The sequence below is a fragment of the Sporothrix schenckii genome (genome assembly GCF_000961545.1).
Source record: "Sporothrix schenckii 1099-18 chromosome Unknown Cont48, whole genome shotgun sequence".
Classification (NCBI taxonomy): Eukaryota; Fungi; Ascomycota; class Sordariomycetes; order Ophiostomatales; family Ophiostomataceae; genus Sporothrix; species Sporothrix schenckii.
Genome location: NW_015971149.1, coordinates 1224386 through 1248348, shown reverse-complemented (window position 1 = coordinate 1248348; position 23963 = coordinate 1224386). Strand labels below are relative to the sequence as shown.

Here is a 23963-nt window from a genome sequence, read left to right as displayed (position 1 = left end):
GTAGTTTTATAAACGCGTTTTATAATTGCTAGTTTGATGGTTCAATATTTTACGTATGCATCGACAAAAGCAACAAAAATAATCCTCTGAGGAATAGGAACGGGCATAAAATGTTTCTGCGTTTTACTTTGCAGATTAAATAGGAAAAAAAAAAAAAAAAAAAAAAACCGAATAAATAAATCTATACACACCACCCAATACTTTTGTTTCTTTTAACAACCGAAACGACTTTCGTCTTTGAATCACCATACCCTCAGGGTAAGCCATAGTTGATTCAATTGTCATTGACGACATCTCGAGTTGCGATGCTGCTGATTGGTGGATTGCCATGGGTGCGGCCCTTCCTATTCGGGACAAGTCCTTTTTGGCTCATACTGTCGCTCCTTCCCCCGCTGCACGCACCTGGAGTCAAAGGCGGAGAAGCGGAGTCGTTCGGTCTTTTCTCCCGTTACCCCCTTTCCCCCCAGAAAAACCCCAGTCGCGCGGTCCTGGGGGACAACGGCACAGGACGGCCCAAGACGATCCAGGATGGCCCAAGGATGCTCCAAAAACGCCCGAAAGCGTTCTAGTGCGCACCGCCCCCTCTTTCTCACCATGATTCATGCGGGTTTTCTTCAAGCCTGGATTGCAAATCAAGCAGACGACAAACGACAAACCGGGACATATGCAGAAAGACGACGATTGTCGTCGAGGCCTTCAGCAACCTGCCTGATCGATACGTCGTAAAGGACACGGGACACATCATTGACCATGGGCAGACAGGACCCGGCGGCGCGGCGGGTGTCGAACCTGACCGACTCGCAGGTCGAACGCAAGCGGGCCATCGACCGGGCGAACCAGCAGCACTGTCAGCGGCGCAAGAAGGCACGGATGCAGTGGCTGGAGCAGGAGGTGGTGCGGTTGTCGGCGGCGCTGGAAGCGGCCGAAGCCAAAGCGGCCGCGTGTGTCTGCGGCGGCGGCCAGCTGGTGGCGGCCACAGCCGGCGGCAGCCTCACTCCCCCCACGTCGACGACATCGATGTCGTCCCTGTCGTCGATGCCGACCATTGCCGTGCCCGTCGCCCACCGCAGCGGCCTGCCCGGCGTGCTCCCCGACGACGACGTCGACGCGAGCCACAGCGACTCCATCTGGACCGTCAACCTGCGCGAGATCCTGGACCCGAACCACCATGACAGCGAGCTCGGCAACATTGCCTTTGAGTTCCCGATGCCGCCCCCAGACGACGACGTGACGCTGTCGCCACCGATGCTGGCAAACGTCGATGGTGCCGGCGACGGCAGCGCCATGGCCTTTGCACACAGCCTGGCACCGCCCACGACCCCCGCCTGGCAGACGGTGCCGCTGCACCTGGCGCCTGCCAACGACCTGGACCGCTTCATCTTTGACACGACCAATTCAGGCCGGCGGCTGCAGCAGCAGTCGGGCGGTGCCGGCGAGCTCACACAGGCCGAGTTTCCCAGCATCTCGTCGCTGCTCAACCCCAATTTGGGCGACGACGGGTCCAAACCGCTGACATTTGCCCTGGCGACACACGTCGTGGCCAAGAGCAACGTCCGCTCGGTCACGACACGCATTGCCTTGATGTACACGCTGTCGCACTTGCTGCGGTGGCTCGTCTGCCGCAACAAGTCCAGCTACGACAAGCTGCCCGAGTTTCTGAAACCGACGCACCTGCAGCGCACCGTCCCGCACCCGCCGTGGGTCGACATCATCACGTGGCCGCAGGCGCGCGACGCCATCATTCGCAGCAAGTCGTGGCTCACAGAGGACTTTGAGTTTGACGAGTTCCGCGTCAAAACGGGCGCCGACATGTCGGTAAACTGGCCGTACACAGATTCGGGTGCCTTTTTGGACCTGGGCGACGGCCAGAACCTGGTGCTGAGCCCCATCTTTGAGAACCACATCCGTCGGGTGGAGAACTGGACCCTGGGCAAGAAGACGGCGACCGATTACCCATTTATGCGCTTCTTCTGCAAGGACCTGGTGGAAGAGGGGCAACAATGATGAGACGAGGGGGAAGAGAGACCGCAAGGTCATGACAAACAAGGAAAGACTGGCGTTATTGTACATTTGATTCTCATTTATATTGATCCGCAGCTGTGCGCAGCCGGAAATGGTCACTGCATACAGTGCACATTGGCTTTGGTTTAGACTAGCATAAACATCCATTTATAGTCATGTTGTCATCATATACTATCATCACATACATTCCCATATGTCTAGACAAGTGACATGGTCTCTTCACGCCAGTGGTTGACGCGACTGCGGCTCTTCCAGTCGAGAATGACGACACCGACGCGTTCGTACACCATGGCTGCTGCTTGTCGCAGAATCAGACAGTGAATCAACTTTTCGGCCATATCCCAGTCTTCATCGCCGCCGAAATCGCCATCATCGTCAAAGTCATCGTTGGAGCCGTCGTCATCACTGCTGTCGTTACTGCCTCCATCAATGCTATCTACTTTGTTCTTCACCACCTGCTTTTCGTCGTCTGCTTGGCCCAGGTCGACCATCAGCAGCGTATACTCTTGCCTCTCATAGTCTTTGACATTTGGCGCCACCGTCTGCTTGTTGCTGCCTGCACCTGTTGTCGTGCCTGGCGCATAATATGTGCAAAGGAACGTGTCTTCACCGTCGGTATCCTCCTCTGTTTTTCCATCAAAAACAATGCAGTTGCCATTGGCCGTGGACAGCAAGTCGGGCCCGGCACCCATATTCGGCTGGTCGTCAAACCATGCCGACCCCTGTTCTTCGTCCTTGTCCCACGTATAGGCCCCGATAAAGTGCGTGGCACTCCGTCGCAGCCGACACACTCGTCCCTTGACGACGATGCGGGCGCCGTCAATGGCACCAAACGCGTTGTTGGGGTCGCGTGGGCGCGCGGACCACGACAGCAGCTGGGCATTCAGTGGACTCGGCGTGCCTGTCAAGGGCGTCTGCGCGGCCAAAAAGACGATGGGTGCATCCGTCACGGCCCACGACCACGACGGCGCACGGTACAGCCCGTCCTTTTCGTTCGTTTGCAGCACGTGCGGGGCGTGCATGCCGTCGGGGCAGAACAGCAGGCCGCGCCGAAAGTCACCGCTCCATATGCCGGCCACGTACGAGTAGTCGACCGGTTTGCTCCCCCCCCTTCTCTGGCTCTGGCTGCGCTTGATGGCGCGGTCCACATTCTGGGCAAAACTGGCCACGGCCGGGAACTTGTCAGTGCCAAAGGTCAGGGTGCGCCGGGCATACGACTCGACGAAGTGGTAAAAGTCGGTCAGGATGGCTTCCGTGGTGGAGGCGGCGACGGTGGGCGCGGACGCGATCGACAGTGGTGCTGGTGTCGGCGTCGCCGTGGTGTCCTCTCCAAAGTAGGCCGACGCGATGCTCGGATACTTGTTGTGCGGATACAAGATGCCGTCCGGCAGCGACTCGGCCGACTTGTAGCCGCCCTCGGTGCAGAACCAGTAGATTTGGTGGGCGCCGTAAAACAAGATGCGTGCCGAAAACACAACTTCTTGCAGGGTCCAGCCACGGACACTCAGCGGCGCCGTGTCGCTGAGCTGACGCAAGTTCTCGCTGTCTTGGTAGATGGGCGATACTTGGAGGGTGGCTGTACCCGCATCTGTGACGAAGGGCACAGTGCACGCCGGGACAATGGACCAGGGCACATCATTGAGAAGCCCTTTCCCGCTTTGGTCGGCCGCCATGGCCAGCAGCGAGAATGTCGCCCGGCTATACAGCGCGCCCATCCGCACCGACTCATACCGCCAGTCGTCGACTGAATCCTGGATGATACAAAGCGAGTCGATCCACACGTAGGGTACGCCAAGATTGCGTGTCACTGTGATGGCATCCCGGAAGTTGCGAGGCAGGTCCTGCTCAGGGATGCCAATCGTGTATTCCTTGATCGTCGTCGATTTTAACAGAGTCTTGATGGGCGGCCGTCCCCAGCAGTGGCTGAGGGCGACGTACTCGGCACACCCATGGTCTGGCCGGCCTTTGTTAATGTCCACGGCTTGCACAATCCTGGCTGGCGAGCAGGTTACGTCAATTACGCGTGTCGGCAGCTGAGGTGGCAATTTTGTATGTGCCGTCGTTGAGCAGTGTTTATGGTGCTGAGAGCAGTCGTCGAGCCAGCTGCGGGCTAGCTTGAAGTTTCCGGCCGAGCCCAGGTGCCTGTCTGGCGTAGAGCAGCCAATGCGGTATCCATCCACTACGGGAAGGCTGTTCTGGAGCGTTTTGTATTCCGTAGCGGACTGTATGAAACTGAGGATGCGCAACACCAGAAACAGATCTGGCACCCGCAGCGGGTCGCCCAGCTCGAGCCGGTCGCCGAGTCGCACTGCTAACATATCAAACATCTGGACCCGCTGGATCGTGGCACCCGTGGCCGCGTGCCGGGCACAAAGGGCGATGCGGACGTCGGAATGAGTGAGTTTGCGGGCGACGTCGCGCATGGTCGCGCCTGCCGTATGGGGCGCGGATACTCCCGCCGGGGTTGCCGTTCCCGGCTTGGGCGGCACGGGCCACAGCGGGTTGCTGGCATCGTGCTGCGCACTGGCGAAACAGTCGACAATCAACAGACAGAGGTAACACCCGTTGTGGTTGGTCCCGGTGGCGCATGCCTCAAGCTCGGCAAAGGACGCGTGGTGGTGGTAGTAGTCCGAACTGGGAAAGAAGCCTGATCGGAAGTCGCGCTTGGCGAGGTCCACCAGTCGCTGGAGGGACATGCCCTGACAAAGTGAGCAGAGCATTGTGGCGGCAGGTGGCGGGGCGGCTGTGTCTTAATACGGAATTAGACGAGCGTGACGTCTGCGAGGACAAATGAGAAACGTACATCACACGTTATTTTCATCAGAGCCACGACACTCAATAGAAACCCACCCACGGCAACATTCAGCTCATGGTCCTGTCGCGGGGTCAGGACAGGTTAGCGGGGCGGTCGGTGGGATTGCATGGAATTCAGCCCTGTCTTGGCGCGTGTGGTGGTATTCGAACAATGAGCGGTATGCAAAAGTTGCCACTTAAAAGTGCTATTTAAAAAGTCAAAATGGTATTCTGATCCTGTACAAAGTAAACGCTGCAAATGAATGTGCGCCCGACGCCAGAAATGCAATTGTCGTCTCGAGTTAGTCGTCGCCCCGCCCATTACGGCTACGCTTTGCTCGCGCGCAATTTGCCCACGCCAAAGTCCCAGGCCTGCCAGAACTGCTTGCGCCAACTGGGAATGCAGCGTACCACAGTGGGCGGCCGCGGGTCCCAGTCGACGGCCATGGGCTCAATGCCGTCACCCCCGGCGTCCTCTGTGGCCGTCCAATTGGCCGTGTAGCCCATGCTGCCCTTGACGTCGAGCCCTTCGTTCACAGAGTACCCGAGACTGACGGACGGCACCACCACGATCTTGCCGTAGCCCTGGCTCCACATGTCTTTGCACAGCAAGGTCGGCTCGCCGGCGCCGCATTCGCCGACATTCTTGTACGCGCGGCGAAACTCGACCTTTTTGTCAAAGAACGGCCGGGCGGTGAGAGCGACGGCGCCGTTCCAGCACGAAAACACCTGGAACGGCCGGCGCTGGGCATAGCGTGCACGCGCGAGGTCGTCGTACGGAAACAGGTCGTCGGCGAAGCGCCACTGCGCGAGGCCCGGTGGGGCCATGATAAAAGCCTCGCCGTCCATGGTGCGCGAGATCCAGACGTCGTAAAAGGTCAGTTTGTAGTCGTACTGGCGGTCGAGGCGGTGGTAGTCCATGGCGCAGGCCATGTCGGCGTGCTGGCGACGCCGTTGAAGGGCCAGTTCGAGCAGGTCTTCGGTGCAGGCGGCGACGTCGTTGAGAAATAGAATGACGCTCTGGTCGGGGTGCATGTTGGCCGACTCGAGGTGCATGGGCTCGAGGGCGAGGTTGCGCAGCTTGGCGAGCTTGCCGATGCGGTCGCCAAAGAGGGGGTTGATGCTGGTGCTCTGGATGTAGACGACGGCGCCCATGGCGTTGAGGGCGTTTTGCAGGAGGAGGAGCGTCTCGTAGGTGCCGTCGTTCGAGTGGCCCTCGACGATGGAGACGACGCAGTTGGCGGGGCCCAGGAAGCGCACGGCTTCGACGACAGAGCCCAGCAGCGTGGGCAGCAGACCAACGACCCGGCGCAAGTCGAGTGCAAAAAAAGTAGGTGCGGTGGGAGTTGTGCGAGTTGCCGTCCCCCTCGCTAGGCTGCGGCACCAGCTCGGCGTATCGTTCGTGGTTCAGGGCGGGACATCCCAGGTGGTTTTGGTCGGGCGTCGCCTCGGCCTGCTCGAGGATCAGCTGGGCGTGCACGCGCGCCGTGCGCTGGTGTTTGGCCTTGCCGGGCGCGTTTGGTGGCAGCGTCCAGCGTGCGGGCGGCGCGGCTGTGACGCCCTCAACGTCTGCATAGGCCCCATTCATCCATGTGCCGCCGTAGTCGGTGCGTGTCCAGGGAACATAGGGAACGGGCGAGGAGATGTCGTACCAGAGGCTGCGGTAAAGCATGACCAGACCGACCAAGCCGACGGCAACGGCGACCTTGAAAAGGCGACGCCGTGATGCCACGCGATCGTGCCATGGCTGGCGGAACATGGTGTGAGGAGAGGGGTCGCCGAGAAGTGGTGGACTGGGTGGAAGGACTGTCGAGAACGGTCGAGACACGATCGAAAGGCGAGTCAGGTCGGGTCGAGGTGTGCAATTGTCGCACGGCCGAGGGAGCACAGCTCAAGAAGGAACTCGCAATGGCGTGGACCGCAGATGCATGCCAGCCTTAAATTACTAAGGTGTGAGGAAGAAGAAGAGAAATAGGAAAAAAAAAGGAAGAAACAAAAGGTGAAGGACAATGGGATTGCAATGACCAACTGAATGTGTCAGTCTGCGATAGAAGACGCTCACGCGAGCTCAATTGCAGGCCACGCGATGGCTGGGCACAACAAGTAAAAGTATCCTGCCTCGCTTGTCTCGACTACCTTGTATTTGCTGGCCGATCTCAGGGAGGTTTGGCCCACTTGTCGACCAAGTTTTTACGGGGCGACGACTGTTTTTTTGGCTGTCATCTCGTGTTGTTCTTCGACTTGTATTTCGACCTGTCTGCAGTTCTCCCGTCTCTTATTTTGTGTCTTATTCTTGACGGAGTTTCACGCCAAAACGTTGTTCCATCGTTGCGCTTGTCCTCGGTTTCTATCTCACGACTTATTTGTGTCTGTTTCACTTTCCTCGGTTTCTTTGCTCTCCTCGCCCGCCTCCGACTCATCCCAGTCAACTCCCGCCCAACAGATACTGTGCCGCGCAAGGAGGAACAACGTGATGAGACAAAGCGCCCGTCACTGCATGACATGTCCAAACAAGGTCCTCGGCACAGTAAGGTACAGATGTTTGGAGTGGATGACGTCGCGCCCGACGTTAGTGGCGTTGCAGCGCAGCTCCGGGAGTTTGTTTGGTTGCGGGTGGACACTTGGCGCGGGCCAGGGATAGGTCAAGCCTTTCAGCAATTGCCCAGTAACAAAGGGGCTCCTGGGAGGTGCGCTATTGGCGTCGAGGCAATGGTTGGAAACAGGGAAGCGGCACATTCAAACAACCACAACCAGGACCCGACGACGAAAAAGGGCCAAGGGGGACGTCGGCTGTGAGCAGCGCATAATTACACTACCCGAAGGACATGGGACGGATCGGGAGCGATCCAACAAAGTCACTCAATAGACGCCTCTCGTTGCATCGACGTCTCGTCGAACGTGCTCCCACAGCCCAAATTCGTTTCGTGTTGAATTTAATTCTGCTGCCTAGCGCCAGCTAAAGCTGTCGACGGCACTCAGATGCGGCGTCCCACTCCTCTCCACAACGGTGGCTGTACTTCATAGGTTCGTCTCCATAGATCCCCGTCGTCCCCTTTCCCATTTCTTTCCATTCTCGCGTCTCCCTTGTTCTCAAAGTACCCTTTCTCTTGGCCTTTCCCTTTTTGATTCCACTCCCTGTCGATCGTAACGATCGCAAGCTCGCGTGTCGTCGCCGTGTACGTAAGATGCCACTCTGCCAAAATGATGGACCCAGCCAATCTCCAGAGAATGCCACTGTGTTTGCTTAGACCCCGGTTTTGGAGTGCCCATGTTTGCATTTTCACCGTATCGCACAAAATTGGCAATTCAAATGAAATGAGCCGAGACGACAGACGGGAGAAACGACAAAAACCTCGAAACCCGCGACACAGGCGGAGAGCAGACGTCCATTCGCTGTCCAGATTCAATGTGCCGCTTCCATGCAGACGTGCCGCTCCAACGTCCCTTTTCTACTTGTTAGCCCCTTGGCTCCGCGTCTCCTTCTCCTGCATCTCAGTCCACGTTTCCTTTTTAATTTATTTTTAAACACGAGTTTTGCCCGAAGGCTAGGCGACGAACCAGCACACCCCCATCACGCCCCATCACTGCATCTCACACTCTCACCCGTGATGGTGTTTTCAACGGCCCGTCGGCACATTCAAAATAAGCTTTTCTGCGGAGGCCTGCACCGTCCTTCGACGTCTTATGCAGAGATGCAAGATCGACAATGACAGAAACAGGCAGCAGCATTACAAACGAGAGGTCACCGAGATCTCACTCAAGCTTATTTTAGCTGTTTTCTATTTTTGACCCTTCGGCTCCATGCACCCCGGGCCTATCGACGCCCCCGTCCCCCCGCCTACACATTCCGCATCTTCTCCAGCACCGGCTTGTAGTTCTGCTCCAGCACTTCCTTGCTGACCCGCGCGCCGTCCGTGTCCGGCGCGGGGATGTTCCAGACGCCCAGCGTGCGCCGCTCGCCCACCGCCACCTGCAGACACGCGCCGCCGCCGTACTCCGCCTTGGTGACCAGGTCCACCATGCCCTGCGCCACCTCTTCGGGCATCACCGCCATCGACGGCTTGTAGCCAAACTGCTTCATCTTGACCGGGTCGGCCGTCCACATGGGCGTGTGCACGTAGCCCGGGGCGACCAGCACAACCTTGATATTTTGCAGCTCGTCCAGGTCGGCCACCGACCGCACAAATCTGTAACATTAAAATTCAATATTGTTCGGAAATTGAAGGTATAAGTCAATAACGTGAGAGGCATTATTTGTGGTTTCGGCTGCCCACAAAAAATAGAAACGGAGAAAAGCAAGACAACTTCAAACACACAGCGTCGCATGTAAGAGAACCCTCGAGGGCCGGACAGACCCGAATTTGGACAAGAACGAACGATACTGATGCCCAAGATCAACCCAACCAGGAGACAAAATTATGAAGCAAGTGCCTACACTATCAAAGCTTTTCGATGATTACGGGGTTTGTCTGAAATTGAAAATGGAGTTTAGGTTTTCAGCGATGCTAATGAACTATGCCCATCAGCATTGGCTACATATTTAAATACGCAAAAGAGTTAAATTGCGTCGTTTGTATATACATATATTTATACTTAATTGTTTTGTCGAACGCAATAAAAAAAAGCACGGTTTCATATATTTGAATGGAAAGTACAATGTATTAATATGCCGAAAATAAAACAAAAGAAAATCTAAAATGTCCCAGTGTACTCTCAAATGCCAAAATAAGGTATCTAATATCAAAGCCTCCCCCAACAGTCCCAAAGAATAAGTACATAAATAACACGCCGGCCCTATTTCTTCTATTTCTATCTACGGTAACGCGATCTGCCCACTGCCGACCTCTTCATGGTCGTTATCGCGCCGATCCGATGTCGTCGACAGCCGTATGCGGCCACCACTACCGCTGCTGGTAGCACTGTCGCGGCTGCCGTCGCCAATGACGACGAGACACACGAGTGCGGCGACACACAGGCCCGTGACATAGAAAAATGGAAGACCGATCCAGGCGCCGCCAAGGGCAAGACCCGACGAGAAGGTCCAGGCCACCATCGGGCCGGCCAAGACGGAGCCGGCTGTCTCCACCATGCCGGTGAGGGTGTAGAGGCGGGACGTGTGGTCGTCTTTGCTGTCTTTGTCGTCCTGGCCATCTTGGCCGCCGGCAGTGGTGGTCGCGACTGGACCAGCAGCTGCAATGTTCGTCGGAGTCGACTTTTGCTGCTCGAGGAAAAAGTGGGTAATGAGAGACCGTAAGACGGAGCCGAAGCCGACAGCGAAGGTGGAGAGTACGAGGCCGAGAACCAGGGTAGACAAGGATGTGCCAGTGGCCATCAACAGGTTGCCAACAATGAGGCACATAAGCGAGGTGCGGGCAAGGAACAAGTCTTTGCGGACCTCGGACATACCAAGACCCGTGCAGCCGCCTCGCGCCTTCTTCTTGTTGTTGTTGGTGTGGAGCGCGGCGGCCGTGACTGACCCGACCAGAATGTACTTGGTAATAATCGGAATGAGGATGAGCACGACAACGGTGACGACGCCACGGAAGGAAAAGAGATAGCCGGTCTGGGCGAGCGACCAGCCAAAGCGTTTGCTGACGCTCTGGGCGAGGATGCCTCCCTGCACACTCTGGATGGCGGGCTGGAACAAGTAGGACGGCAGCAGGAGCAGCGAAGGGCGGCTCCGGCGCAAGACGGCCAGCGTCTTGAGGAGCTGCTGAAAGGTCTCGCGCAGGTGGGCGGGAATGGTGCCCATCCAGAACGAGGCGGTGGACATGGAGGACGTCGTAGTGACGGTCGACCGCGACGATGACGACGACGACGAGGCTGCCACCTTCTTTGGCAGAGTCTCTGGCAAGAACACAGTCAGGAGCAAAATGATGGGAGTCAAAACAAACAGCGTCAGGCAAATCGGCAGCCACGCCGAATGGCCCTCGCCGTCTGGGCCGCCGGTCATCATCAGCACCGCCGCACAGCCAGGGCCGATGATTGAGCCAGTGACGGCGCCAACGGCCAGCCAAATAAATCCAGACGCGCGGTCGCCCACGACGACGTCGGTGACGATGGAGTGCAAGATAGTGACGGCGACGCCGGCGCCACCGCCGACGAGCAAAAATAGCTCGCAGGTCAGGACCCACCAGACGGACAGAACGTCGCGTCGCAGCAGGATGAGCGACGTCCAGCCAAAGGACAGGGAGGCGCCGATGAACGAGATGCGGAAGACGGGCTTGCGGCCGATGCGATCGGACAAGAGAGCCCAGGGAAACGAGGCAAGAAGGCCGAAGATGGCCTCGGTGACGGAAACGACGCCGCCGAGCCAGGCGAGCTCGGCCTGGACGGCGTCGACTTTGCACAGGCGCTCGTCGGTGCCGTTGGTGGCGGTGCGCGTGAAGTCGTTTTCGAGAAACTGCTTGTGGGTGTTGACACTGACGGTGGAGTTGCTGCCGCCATCGTCGCCGTAGTTGAGGCCATAATGCCGGCGGCAGATGGCGTCCTCGACGAGGCGCAACATGGGCACGAGGGCCAGCGTGGCGGCAAAGACGAGGAAGAAGAGAAGGACGGCCACGAGGGCAATGACGCTGCCGGGCCGTTGGGCTTGGTACCAGGCCGCGCCAGCGACGCGTCGACGGGGGTTGGATGCGGCGTCAGCATCAGCGTCGTCCTCATCAACGTCGTCATCACTGTCGCGTCGTTCTTGTTGTCTTTGCTTGTTCTGTGCCCTTGCCGCCGGCTCGTCGCTGTAGCTGTAGTCAACGCCTGCATCGGCCTCAACATCTGTCGTCGTGTCGGACGGAGTGCTGGCATTGTCGTCGACGTCGTCGCTGTCGTCGCCAATGTGAATCGGTTGGTAGTGCCGTGGAGGCTGCTGTCTGGAGGCCATCCAAGCAGGGCGGCGCAGCCCCCATCTTTGCAGCCACGTCTGCCGGGAAGGTGCTTGCGATGTGCCTTCCTCGTCGTCGTTGTCGTCGTCGTTGCTCAAAACGGGAAGGCTCTCGATCTCGTTCCTGCCAAACGTGTCGCGGTAGCGCTCGCCGCGCAGCAGGAGCTCCTCTGCCGTGCCGACGGTCCTCCCGTCGGAACCCATTGTGACGCGCTGAGTGGGCGGTTACAGGGCGAAGAGTAGCGATAAGAGAAGGGATCGCTCCAAGGTCAACTAATTCATTGAAGTGGAAGGAACAGCAGACAAGGAAAGAGAGATGGAAGACAAACGATATGGGAAGAGAAGTCGACGCAAGAAAACCATCAAACCCAATCTCGACCTTGTCGCCCATTTTGTTCTTTCTTCTGGTTCACGTCTCACTGTGACGGCGGGACCGTGATTCGCCCAAACTCTTGCCTGGTTAAGCCCGTTTGGGGTTTATCGCCCGAGAAATATGCGAAATACGTAGATTTAGTGTGGCTTAGGGGGTTCCTTTAGCCCCACTCTCGCAAGGCCCAGGTATCAGCATTTCGACCTCCAAGATACATCGCAGTCAATTCGAAGTTAAATAACTACAGAGACAGTAAAATTGAATAAGAAAATGGTATTGCGCTCTTTCAAAATAAGAGGTGTTACCTAGTCGCCGGCACTATTCAGTGTCTGTCGCCCAGAAGGCTAACTGTATGTCGTACTGTCGTATCGCGGACAAGGCGCCCTCCAAGGCTTTCTCATTAAAACATCAAATGCACGAATGGCACAAGGAGAACGTGTTCGAAGTACGGGGCATTGCTTCGTAGGGCTGGCGGGATGGAGGGTCGGAATGCGAAATACGATTACTGCCAAGAGCCGCGCCACAGATCTGGCGGTACGAGAGTAACATGTACAAGCTGGGCCACCAGGAAAAAAAGTAACGGGAAGAAGTGCCGCGGCGATTGGTGCGTTGCCGATCTACTCTGTTTATGGCTGTTGCTCTTAGTGGCTGAGTTTCATTCCTCGCTTGCCTCGCGGTAATGAAAGAGTGATTAGGGGAAATGGGAAAGACCCACGAAGATAACCGCTTGAACTGGACAACATATACAAAATCAGCTTGCAATGCAAACAGTAAGTAATCATTACTGGTTCTGTGCTTTTCTGGGAGTGACCTTGCTCTGTTAAGCCAATGGCGTACGACGGAGCACCGTAGGCGCATTCCTGTCATGTAATACGCACAGGGCACACGGGGCACCGGCCAACTCGATAAACGGAGAAGCGGTTACATCGTACTCATCAACAAATGGCGACGGCGCGATCCTCGCGAACCAGCATTGGCCATTGTTTGTTATCTGTATAACCCATAGTTTTATCGCTGAAGATGACAGGGGGACAAGAAACCGAGGACGGGGCAGCCTTGAGCGGATCGGGGGCTCTTCGGGCATGGAAACAAGGCCCTGTCCCGGCCTCTCGTCCGCCCGTCGGGCCCGCGCCGCCCTTTCAGCCCCCGGACTAAACCATGTTCTATCATGTCACCCAAGCGGGTGACTGCTTGGCCCCACAAAAGTTTCAATAGTGACAATGTGTACTTGTATTGATGTGTGTGTGGTTTGTTCATTTTTGAGATTCTCCGGGGCCAACGGCTCTGTATCTGGTGCGGCCCCCAAGTCTCCTAGCTGCCTTATTGCGAAGGAGGACAAACCACTCCGTAAGACCCGCTTGATGTATGAGGTGGCCTTTTGTTGTGTGTCAGATCTGTGATGGGGGCCGGGAATGGGAGATTGTCGGCTGCCGTCGCGGCTTGAGCGCTGTCATGCGGGCGCTGTGCTTGTGTTATGCTATGGTCAGTTTACACGCAGTTAATTTCTTGTCTTTTCTTCTATACTATGCAGTTACCGTTGTTTCACTTGTCCATCCCGTCCATTTCCCCTCTGTCAACCACGATACGGACCGCTGCCGCGACACCACTTTATAGTAACTTGACAGTATACGTATTGGAGCCACAGGGACAAAAAGAACACAGAGCCAAAATCGCAGCTTCAAAGCTATTGGATTTGCACAGGGAATGGAAAGTCTAAAAGTATAAAACGAATGGTGCGTAAGGAAAGCAAAACATGCACTCAAATATGAAAATAAGAGCGATAGTTGGCCAAAACGAAGAAAGTTGAAGGATTTTCAGCGTTGGCCAGGGAATAGTAAAAATCCAAAAGAGTGCAGCGTTGCACAATGTGCACTTTGGCTAGTAGCTGGATGTCATGTCACCGCTTTCGTGGTTTTCATGTGTAGAGTCCCTTCTCTTCTCTTGCCCAACCAGTTCACCTCTCCGGGTGAACGCACAGTAACAAGAGTTTGCAATCGCTCTTCGCTTAAAAAACAGAAGCAGCTAATGTTTAATGAAGAAAAAAAGACAATAAGGAAACCAACAGTCGATCTAGAAAACAACAACCACTTCTAGCTATGCAATACGAACAGGAGCGAGTATAGTAAGAGAGTACAGTGTAAAGAGGGCATCGACGAAAGAAAGACAGGACAGGTTGTAATCAAAGCGGCTGTCATCCACGAACACACCAAGTAGAGTCTAGCCACGTAATCCGTCACTGCAGTTATTGGTTCACTGCATCTCGATAGACTGGGCTCATGCCGCAAGTCAAGCACCGTTGGCCGTTGTCCTGCCTGCGCGCCACTTGACAAGCGCACACCCACAACCTCGGCCCGACACGTGGCTCCACAACATCACCGGCAATCGCGAGGTGCGTCTCCAGTGCGCATTGGATGCAGTATGTGCGGAGGCTCTCAATCTGGCCCACCTCGGCGCCCGGCGCCTGTGGTTGCCATCTGCGGTGCAAGCGGCCCGCCCTGGACGAACCGGAAGCAGCTTGGCTACCGATACCGCCGATGCCACCGCGAAACCCGATATCGATACTGTAACCTACAGGCTCTGAAGGACTGACTGCGGTGCTCAAGATAAAAGGGCTCATGCCCGTACCCATGCTCACCGTGGCGGGTGACACTGGGAGGGATGGAGGCTGCAAAATGTTGCTTGTGTAACCTGGAGAAGGCTCTGAAATCACCTCGAAGATACGCTGACCGGTATATTCGTTGCGCTGCAAGACTCGCGCGTATGAGGCCATTGTGTACGGTTGTTGGAATTCTTCAACGGGTTTTATGCGGAAACAGAGGTAGCAAGCACTGTGTGTTTTTGGGTCGGAATTGGCATGAACCTTTGCAACCGCTGTGTAGCGAACAGATTCAGGTAGGTATTTTACGACATCCTCGGCGAAGAAGTCAGAGTTTAGCGAGGAGAGATTCAAGATGTCGACGTAGTCGAGGTAGAGATACATCTGCGACCAAAAGTAAGGTGGCAGCCGCAGAAGCCAGTGCTGTGTATGAGGCGCAACCGGTGACGGGTCAGACTGGCCCATGGTAAACATGCGTGTTAGTTGCCATGTTTTATTCAAATGGGGAAAGCAGGATTTTCTGATGGTGTGTTCGTTAACAGAGCAGGGGCGAGGACGTACCATGGGGCTGACGGCGGTAGTACCGAGACATAGACTGGAAGTTGTTTTTGTGTCGATGTGTAAGTGATCGCATCGGCGAAGTTATGGTAACAGATCCTTCGAGTAGCCGATGAAAGAGACAAAGGGAAGAGGTTGCACGCTGTAAATCACAGCGGGGAATATATATGAAGTAATTGAAGGTCGACTTGCAACAGGGGCAGAAGGTCGGGATGGAAGTGGAAAGACAAATGGCAAGAGGTCATTATATACCATGAACTAATGCAGCGTCATATCCTAGTGGAGACATCAAAAGAACGAAGACATAGCATTTCTTTGACGAGACAGTAAAGACTATCCGGTCCGAGGCTGGTATAATGCTCGTTGCGTTGTTTCGTATCGGTTGCGTTTGTCCTGCTGGTTGTCAGTTGGGCAGTCGCTTGTGCCGGCGTAGCCGACGTCTTTTCCAGTCGTTGATTCGGCGCTGCTTGGTATTAACTGACTTTGGACATATGTCTCATAAATAGATGTGAGGCAACGAGTAGCAACAAGGAGGCAAAGCAGACGCAGAAAGGGCTTAGCTGTGCGAGGTGGGTGGAAGGTGGAACAACGTCGTGAACAATTAGCACTGAGTGTCGAAACGTAGACAGGTATTGTGTGTAAGCATGCCCAGTTCGCAGTGTGAATGGGGAAAGGCGGACAAAATAAAAAGAGCAGTTGCTGTGATAAACAGGTGGCAAAACAGAGACAGCTGAAGGCGCAAAACGGTATCTGTTAGCTCATATCTCGAGTATGTGCATTGCATAAACAGTCTCTAAATAACAGAAATGCAGAAGTGTATCAATATGGAACAAGAAAGAATAAAAGAAGCAGGCAAATCTTCAACAACAAGATAAATAAAAAGAAAGGTTTTGGGGGCACGGAGGACGTATGGAGAAAAATCAAGAGCAGGCCCTGGATCAGCAACCGCTCCGGGCTAAAAACACACCTGTCGAATAGGAGGCACGGAGGATACGAAATGTTTGCTTGCCGTTGAGATTTCAACTCGGGGGTGAACAAAAAACAAGAAAGTACAGGGGTAGTTGCGACAAGGGGCAGATGGCAAAATTGAAGAGGGTGGCTTGCAACCAACAGGACGCGGATTGGCATCCTTGACAAACACTGCAGTAATCCATGCGTATCTGTTGGCTTAAACGGTCTTGAAAAGCTCTGGACAGCTTTTCTTGCTCGCATCCGAAGCCACCATTGCCACCCACCTATGTCTGCAGTCCATTCTAGTCCGCTATCCAGTGACGAAGAAAAGGGAAACAGTCTGCAATGGCATTGTGCGGTGCACATAATATTCTTTACGCATGCTTGACGAAGGTTGACGGTGAAACAAGAAGATATTATGACCACAACCGAGTAGTCGTCAGCGGATGCCATACCTGACTTGCGTTGCGGAGTAAGTGCTAAACATCATGGGCAAACAAACCACGATGAGGTAGCATGACGAATGCTTTTCTTGATGAAAAACGGGATGGGCTTCTCTAAATGCGAGCTCTAGAGTAAGGTGGAATTCTCTCACTATTTCTCGCCCGGGCCTCCGAGCACAACAATCCCCCGAGGGCATATCAGTATGGGCCTCCAACTTGCCGACCACCCTGGATGCAACATAGCATCACCGAGGTCCTGGCTCGTTTAGGCTAGACACGGATTGCCAACATGTCCAAGCTGGAGCGAGATGGCTATATCGTGATCCATCTCAAAACGGGCCAACAGCTCAAGCTGAGCAGCCGGAAACATGTGCTGGCCTAGGTTGGTAAACTGGTTCAGATCCGTGGCAAAATTTATCAGCAATATCTTTGCGAGTGCTTTTCTAGAGTGAAAGTGTAAAGTGATTATCCGTGGTTCGGCCCGTGGGCGAATAATCAGCAACATGTACATGCGGAAGAAAGTTTGCAGGTTTTCGTCGTCTATTTTGCCTCTCTGGCTGTTCGAGGTCGTTGAGCCCACCAGGGCCCAGGATAAGTGGAGCATAATACGCCCTTGTTCAGCCTCGTGAGTGCACAGCAATGAACCCCGTACCTTTGACCAACAGAGTAAACAGTAAAATCTGCATGGATCATGCGGCATGCGAATGTGAAGCAATTCGTTTACGCACTCGTATGTTGTGAGCAAAGGTTGGCTCATGGCTTACTCCCAGTCACGCGTGGATATGGACAGGTGATGATGGCCTATACGTCCGTGTTAGTGAGAGAGAACTAGAAGTAAAGCAAGAAATAAAAAAGAAACATAGCAACTCTCGTTAAGTTGGTGGCATCCAACATGCGAGGGTTACTTGTTGGTGGATGTGGATGTGGATGTGGATGCCGTGAATGCCCAAACCGTAGCGGACAGAATATTATGCCGAGTTAGGCTCAGTGTTGAACCAACAAACGGAGACCATTAAGCGCCGACCTATGTCCGGAACCCGACAGACTGGAAACGAAATTTCGAGGACTGTCTTTTCACGTCTGGCTTGACACAACCTACTTAGCGAGCGTGGTGTGTGTAATTTGCACGGGGAATAGGGTGAGATGGGTAAACAGAACCCACAGGGGCTTTCCTTGCCTCTTGCCAACGGAAGAACAACACAAAAGGTACTAAGGGCCTGAGCCTCGGAAGGACTTGTTGGTGACAGGACCAAGACAACATATTAAAACGAGTATTCTTATACAACGGAGCGTATCATTTAGGTGGGGAGGGTGGCTTTGCAGAAGGTCGCACCACGTATTCCGTCGTCTCCGATCGAGGCTTGACCGCAGCCGGGCCATTTGTCAGAGCTGAACTCGCGTCAACTGACAATCATGTGCCGCGTAAAATCGTACGCCGTGGACTGAAGCAGGAAAGCTCAAAGTCAATATCGAAAATTACCGTCACAGAGCAAAATAACAAGACCGGCCAGAAGTCGTTGTTTGCATTCTTGCTAGTAGCGTAAAGGAGTACGCTGGCGATATTTCTTTCGACAGGCCGGGAAATGATATGAGAGGATTGTCTCTGTAAAGCCAGCTAAGTTCCGGGTCAAACTAAGCTACGCAACGGGCCATGGTTTTGAAGAGGAAGAACTGCATGTATTGGAAAGAAAGGATAGTTAACTCAAACGAATCATGAGTTCAAGCAGGCGAAGTGCGGGTGACTGCATTTAACAAACCGATCTCAAATTGTCAATACGCCCATCAGAGATTATCTCTGCGGAGAAAGTTCAATGTTCGTGAAGCAGAGGTGCAGCATTGCAGGCGCAGAGCAGGGACCCCCCTGTAAAGTCACCGTATCTCTACTCCGCAGCTTGAATCACTAACACGGACTCGGACTGGTCGTATTATTAGTCGTAGTGAGAAACCGTCACGAAGTTGGAGGACTGAGTGCAACCGCGTTTCATATTGCTTGTATCGGCCGTTGTATTTTAAGCCTTGTGGTAACTAAAGCGGGCACAATCTTGGAGAGAAATCCTCAGGACTCCGAACGCAGTGATATTAGTACAATTGCCAACGATACATCATATTCCTAGCATGAGAGTCCGTGGTCGATACCTTACCCGACGCAGATACAAGTTGAAAGTTATTAAATGCATGATTTTGGTGATTGCATGGAAAATAAACTGGTCGGCATCCCCGCAGAACAGGCACCACTTAGGAGCACCGCTGGCTGCCCTTGGGTGATTCACCAAATCCAACGTAAAGCAAATGGATTGTCTTTTGACGTTGGTGGCGTCTTGTGGCCGTTACGGCGTCCGTGTCCCACGTGCTGTCCAAAACAACATTGCTGCCCTTCTCTCGTGTTTGTTGGTTCGGCGAGATAGTTAGGCCTTGTAGCTTATCGGCCGCAATTTTGAAATCGCAGTTTGCTGCAACGAACAAGGCACGTCCGCCAATGAAGGGGTGCATCCGCGTGGGTGAGCATTGCACACTCTCCGTGCTCGCCGCGTCGTCGCTTTCGCATATGTAGTGAAGTACAAAAAAACAAAATGCATAGTGTGTGTCAGTATCTCTGTGTAATCTTTTCCCGCCATGTGCACGAAAGGGTGCACTTCTGCATAGTTCTGTGACGGCTGGCAGTATGAGACATGTTCATTTTTCGAAGGATGTTCTAGCAGAAGAGGATTTGGTGGTTGTCTTGGCGCTTCTGCTTGCAAAGGGGAGTCAATCAATAGCAACGACTCATGAACATGCAGTCAAGACGCAATCATGACAAATAGGGGGTGAAAAGGGGGACGAGATTGTAAACATCGTGGAAAGCACCATTCTACAAACGACGTGTTGCAAGCAGGAGTGCTCTTTCCTCAAAAGTGTACCTGTATCGAACTTGACGGCAAGAACTATCGTCCGGTTTATCTTGGCGTGGGCATCTTACACGATATTGTACTAAAACAGGCAAGGGCGAGTCGACCCGGACTTTCCAACTTGTTAGCTTTGTTAAGAGCGGAGGCTTGGACAGCCGTTATGAGCAGGTCAAAGGTAAAACCTTCCGCATACGGAAAGAGCTCAACGGCGAGCGGGTGCCTCAGGGGAAGACCGCATCGGCTTCTAGCGGCTTTGCGGCTCCCCAAGTCGCCCGTGTGCCTCTTATCACCCTCTTATCCCCTGTGTCACTATCAACAAGGCAGGTGCGGGGCTGCCCCGGCCCAAGAGCTCAAGTGACTTTTGTTCGCCGTTTCCTTCCCCAATCTGATTCCCTCCTCTTTTACCAATACAAACCCAATTAATTGAGAAATAGGAGATCAACTTTGCTAAGGAAACTTCTCGCAACAAAACGAACCCGAACTTTGAATTGCCTCTTATCAGAGAAGCCATCGTGTTATCGCGATGTCATCCTTCCTTGGACTACAACACAAGCGGGACTGGTAACGTGATCCACCACAATGCTTGATTATGGCTTATTGTTATTGTTGTTATTATTCTACAGTTGGATTAACACATTGTTTGACAGCAAATTCAAGCAGGACCAGCGCGCCGAGCGCATTCGCAGCCTGCCTGCCGAGTACCACACGCCGCTCTCAGCAAAGGACCGCGCAACGCTCGATACGCCGGTCGAAGAGCTGGCCAAAGAGGTCCAAAATGGCTCCGTCAAGGCAGTCGATGTGCTGCGCTCGTACGGGAAGGCGGCGATACAGGTCCACGAAAGGACCAACTGCCTGACTGAGGTCATGATTGGGTCGGCCGAGGAGTGGCTGAACAAGGATACCATCAACCTCAAGGGCCCGTTGGCGGGCATTCCGGTCAGTCTCAAGGACACGGTGGTGGTCGGTGGCTACGATGCTACAGTAGGATACAGTAGCTTCACGCACCAGGAACAGGAAGAGGACGGCGCGGTCGTGGTGATGCTCAAGGAGGCAGGCGCCGTGCCGTTTGTCAAGACCAACATGCCAATCACCCTCCTCAGCTTTGAGTCGACCAACGATGTGTGGGGTCGCTGTACGAACCCGCACAACGCTAAGTACTCGCCCGGCGGTTCTACGGGCGGTGAGTCGGCGTTACTGGCAGCCGGCGGCAGCCGTATTGGCATTGGCAGCGATGTGGCGGGTAGCGTCCGGCTGCCGGCACACTGGGCGGGCTGCTACAGTGTGCGTTGCTCGACGGGCCGCTGGCCCAAGATGGCTTTTCGCACCAGTATGCCCGGCCAAGAGGGTGTGCCGAGTGTTTACAGCCCCATGGCACGGACCCTCGCTGACTTGACGTACTTTACACGGACCTTGATTCAGATGGAGCCATGGCGGTACGACTACTCGGTCCATCGCATTACCTGGGACCAGAAGACCGAGGACGACATCTCGTCGCCGTCACGCAAGCTGCGCGTTGGTGTCATGATGAGTGATGGTGTGGTTGACCCGAGTCCTGCCTGCCGCCGGGCTGTCGAGACGGTGGTCGATGCACTGCAGGTGGCTGGCCACAGCGTCACCATGGTCGGCCAGAACGAGCCGAACCCGCCGCCTGATGCTTACGAAGGACTACGCCTCGCGTCCCTGCTCCTCAACGCAGACGGCTGCCAGATGTTTGAGGTTGCGCGTCGGCCGGGTGAGTGGCTCGACGCTGGTGCTAAGCAGCTGTTATTCCTGGCTAAGCTGCCCTCGCTATTCCGCTATATGTACTACGCCTGGGTGCGGTACGTGCGGCGGGATCCTATCTGGGCCGGCCTGGTGCGTGACTGGGGTCCGAAGAGTGCGTTTGAAAACTGGAAACTCGTCGCCCAGCGCGAGGCTTACCGCGCACGCTGGTTTAAGTGGTGGGACTCGACCAAGTTTGATGTTTTGTTGACGCCTCCAAATGCGACCCCGGCGCTACCACACGATGCCATGCATGACGCGGTCAGCAGCTGTGGTTACACGTTCCTTTTTAATTTGGTATGCACCTCCTCTTTTCTGGCTCTTTTTAAAATTTTCTGCTTCCTATTTATTTTATTATGAGTGGTCATCTCAGGTTCAGCAGCCCCGAGGTGTCGCTGTCTTACATGTTGCCAATCCATTTGACGGCCGATATCGCTCCCACACTAACACCATATGTACAGCTCGACTACACGGCCGGAGTCTTGCCCGTTACTCGGGTAGATGCCAAAGAAGACGCCCTTCCTTCAGACTTTTCACTTCGCAAGCTGAATGGGGTTGCACAGGGCGCCATGAAGCATTATGACTCCGTCGCCATGCACGGCCTGCCGGTGGGTGTGCAAGTGGTAGGTCGCCGACTGGAGGAGGAGAAGGTACTAGCTGCTATGAAGCGGGTCGAAGATGCCCTTGGAGATGCCAAGTACGAGCTCTTGAGCCTGGACTGAGCATGGAGATGCATGGAGAAAGTATGATATTGCAGTTAGCTTTTGTTTTATTTTGCGAGTTTAACGAAACAATGATGCATTGTTACGTCGTATTCGCTCGCATATCAATACTCTTCCATGCTCCATATCCGTCAACGTATGTAGCGGCCAAAACATGTCGTATAACCTGCAGCGTGATTGCAAGGGTCGCCTTTTGGTCGTAATTCAGACACATCGTGTGGCCTACCGTACTACTTTGTAAATAGTCAACAGTGTCAGTCGACTAACACGGATCTCCGAAATCGGACCTAGCAATTCATCATCATGGCCGGAGTTTGTAACCAGGCCATCACCAAAAGCGGGGCTTTCACTTTCTGATGCTGAGCAATTACAGATATATAAAGCTGTCTGTAAACAATCCCCCTTTACTGCTCATTCTTGACACCTATCCCAGTCTTGTCCTATCTCAGATTTATGTTGACCCCATACTACGTCTTTGCCATACACCCGTTAAAATCACTCCATCAAAATGGCATCCGAAAAGAAGGACATTTGGTCCACCGAGGCAGGCTTCTTCCCGGTTATCATGTCGTGCTGTCGTTTGTTGCTGGTTTTGTAAATAACTGCTGACACACTTATAGAAGTACCAAAATGCCGCCTCGTTTGTCCCCAAGCTGGTGGGCAAGGTCATCGGCTGGCTCGATGTGCAAAAGGACGACGTGATTCTGGATCTCGGCTGCGGTGGTGTGTATTTCGTCATTTGCCCAACGACTGTGATCCATATTAACAATCCCTAGACGGCGTCCTTGACTTGCAGTTTGCCGAGATCCTATCCAAGGGCACCGGCCGCCTGCACGGCGTGGACAGCTCGCCGTCTCTGATCGAGACCTCACAAAAAGCTGTCGAGGCTGCTGGCTACACAAACAGCACATTTGAAGGCATGTGGAGTCACTGTGTGAAACTGTCTCACGCATCCAAACAGTCACTTGTCTCTCACACTGCTAACACACCGCCCCGCCGTCTAGTCTACGATGCAAACGATATTGTGGACAAGCCGGAGCTGCAAAAGGGACAGTTTAACAAGGCCTTTTCCAATGCGGCCATGCATTGGATCCTCAGCAACACCGCCAAGCACGAGCAGTTCTTCCACGGCGTCCAGAACGCACTGCAGCCCGGCGGCGTCTTCGTCTTTGAGATGGGCGGCCTCGGCAACGTTACGGAGCTCGTCACGGGCGTCGTGTCGAGCGTCAGCCGTCGCATCGGCTTGGAGGCGGCCAAGAAGGCAAACCCGTGGTTCTTCCCCGACGAAGCGTGGGCGCGCGATATTCTGGAGAACCGCGTCGGCGGCTGGAAGGTCGAGAAGATTGAGCGCGAGTGGCGCGAGACGCCCGCGGATGCCGGCGGCATCGATGGCTGGATCCGGCTGATGGCGCGGCCGTTCTTGGATGCGGTTCCTGAGGCGGAGCGCGAGGCGTGCACACGCGAGATTGTCGAGGTGCTGGAGTACACGACACGGACGCCCAAGGGATCGCATACCATGCAGTACGTGCGTCTGCGCGTCCAGGCGCGGAAACTGTAAGAGTGAAGGTGTGCATGAGGTGAGGCAAAAAACCAAGAGATCAATGAAGCAGTAATTATATGGAGAAACGCTATTTGGTAGGGATAGTTCAGACCCTAGAGCACAAACCTTTCAGCGCTGCGCTAGCTGGAGAATAAAGTGGAGTGGACAACTCCTTAGCAGCAACAAATGACGTTTTGGGCTTTGTGATTGCACCAATTGCCACAGGACCTCTCGTCCGTTGGTTCGTGCCTTCCTCACGTTTGCTCGCTTTAAATTGCAGACGGCGGTTCCTTCCTCTATCGATAACGCAAACCCTTGCCTGGCGCGCTGCAGGCATGTGGATTGTGGATCGCCCCTTCCCTCTTTCGCTGTACTGTGCTGCATCCTCTTTACGCTGTTTTTTTATTTCCTTTTTTTTTCTGCCCAACCCCGGAACACTCCCTTC

The 23963-nt window shown here is 54.5% G+C and overlaps 8 protein-coding genes across 8 annotated transcripts; 3 read left to right on the top strand and 5 right to left on the bottom strand.

The window, feature by feature from the left end:
* Positions 1 to 750: 750 nt before the first annotated feature.
* Positions 751 to 2004, top strand: SPSK_00814 (uncharacterized protein; the record flags this gene model as incomplete). Its single annotated transcript, XM_016727761.1, has 1 exon — positions 751 to 2004. The coding sequence occupies one exon, from the start codon at positions 751 to 753 to the stop codon at positions 2002 to 2004; it is 1254 nt and encodes a 417-aa protein (XP_016584253.1).
* Positions 2005 to 2219: 215 nt separating this feature from the next.
* On the bottom strand, positions 2220 to 4742 carry SPSK_00702 (uncharacterized protein; the record flags this gene model as incomplete). The annotated part of the gene is made up of 1 exon (XM_016727651.1): positions 2220 to 4742. One exon carries the CDS (start codon positions 4740 to 4742, stop codon positions 2220 to 2222), a length of 2523 nt encoding a protein of 840 aa, XP_016584252.1.
* A 400-nt stretch (positions 4743 to 5142) lies between these two features.
* SPSK_00791 (alpha-1,3-mannosyltransferase) lies at positions 5143 to 6574 on the bottom strand (the record flags this gene model as incomplete). The annotated part of the gene is made up of 2 exons (XM_016727739.1): positions 5143 to 6077; positions 6118 to 6574. The coding sequence occupies 2 exons, from the start codon at positions 6572 to 6574 to the stop codon at positions 5143 to 5145; spliced, it is 1392 nt and encodes a 463-aa protein (XP_016584251.1).
* Positions 6575 to 8653: 2079 nt separating this feature from the next.
* Positions 8654 to 9066, bottom strand: SPSK_00929 (uncharacterized protein; the record flags this gene model as incomplete). Its single annotated transcript, XM_016727871.1, has 2 exons — positions 8654 to 9002; positions 9056 to 9066. 2 exons carry the CDS (start codon positions 9064 to 9066, stop codon positions 8654 to 8656), a joined length of 360 nt encoding a protein of 119 aa, XP_016584250.1.
* A 562-nt stretch (positions 9067 to 9628) lies between these two features.
* SPSK_00715 (uncharacterized protein) lies at positions 9629 to 11896 on the bottom strand (the record flags this gene model as incomplete). The annotated part of the gene is made up of 1 exon (XM_016727663.1): positions 9629 to 11896. The coding sequence occupies one exon, from the start codon at positions 11894 to 11896 to the stop codon at positions 9629 to 9631; it is 2268 nt and encodes a 755-aa protein (XP_016584249.1).
* Positions 11897 to 14304: 2408 nt separating this feature from the next.
* SPSK_00879 (uncharacterized protein) lies at positions 14305 to 15123 on the bottom strand (the record flags this gene model as incomplete). Its single annotated transcript, XM_016727825.1, has 1 exon — positions 14305 to 15123. One exon carries the CDS (start codon positions 15121 to 15123, stop codon positions 14305 to 14307), a length of 819 nt encoding a protein of 272 aa, XP_016584248.1.
* A 4951-nt stretch (positions 15124 to 20074) lies between these two features.
* SPSK_00743 (uncharacterized protein) lies at positions 20075 to 21978 on the top strand (the record flags this gene model as incomplete). The annotated part of the gene is made up of 2 exons (XM_016727691.1): positions 20075 to 21553; positions 21718 to 21978. The coding sequence occupies 2 exons, from the start codon at positions 20075 to 20077 to the stop codon at positions 21976 to 21978; spliced, it is 1740 nt and encodes a 579-aa protein (XP_016584247.1).
* Positions 21979 to 22486: 508 nt separating this feature from the next.
* SPSK_00846 (uncharacterized protein) lies at positions 22487 to 23536 on the top strand (the record flags this gene model as incomplete). Its single annotated transcript, XM_016727792.1, has 3 exons — positions 22487 to 22537; positions 22599 to 22701; positions 22755 to 23536. The coding sequence occupies 3 exons, from the start codon at positions 22487 to 22489 to the stop codon at positions 23534 to 23536; spliced, it is 936 nt and encodes a 311-aa protein (XP_016584246.1).
* Between the last annotated feature and the right edge of the window lie 427 nt (positions 23537 to 23963).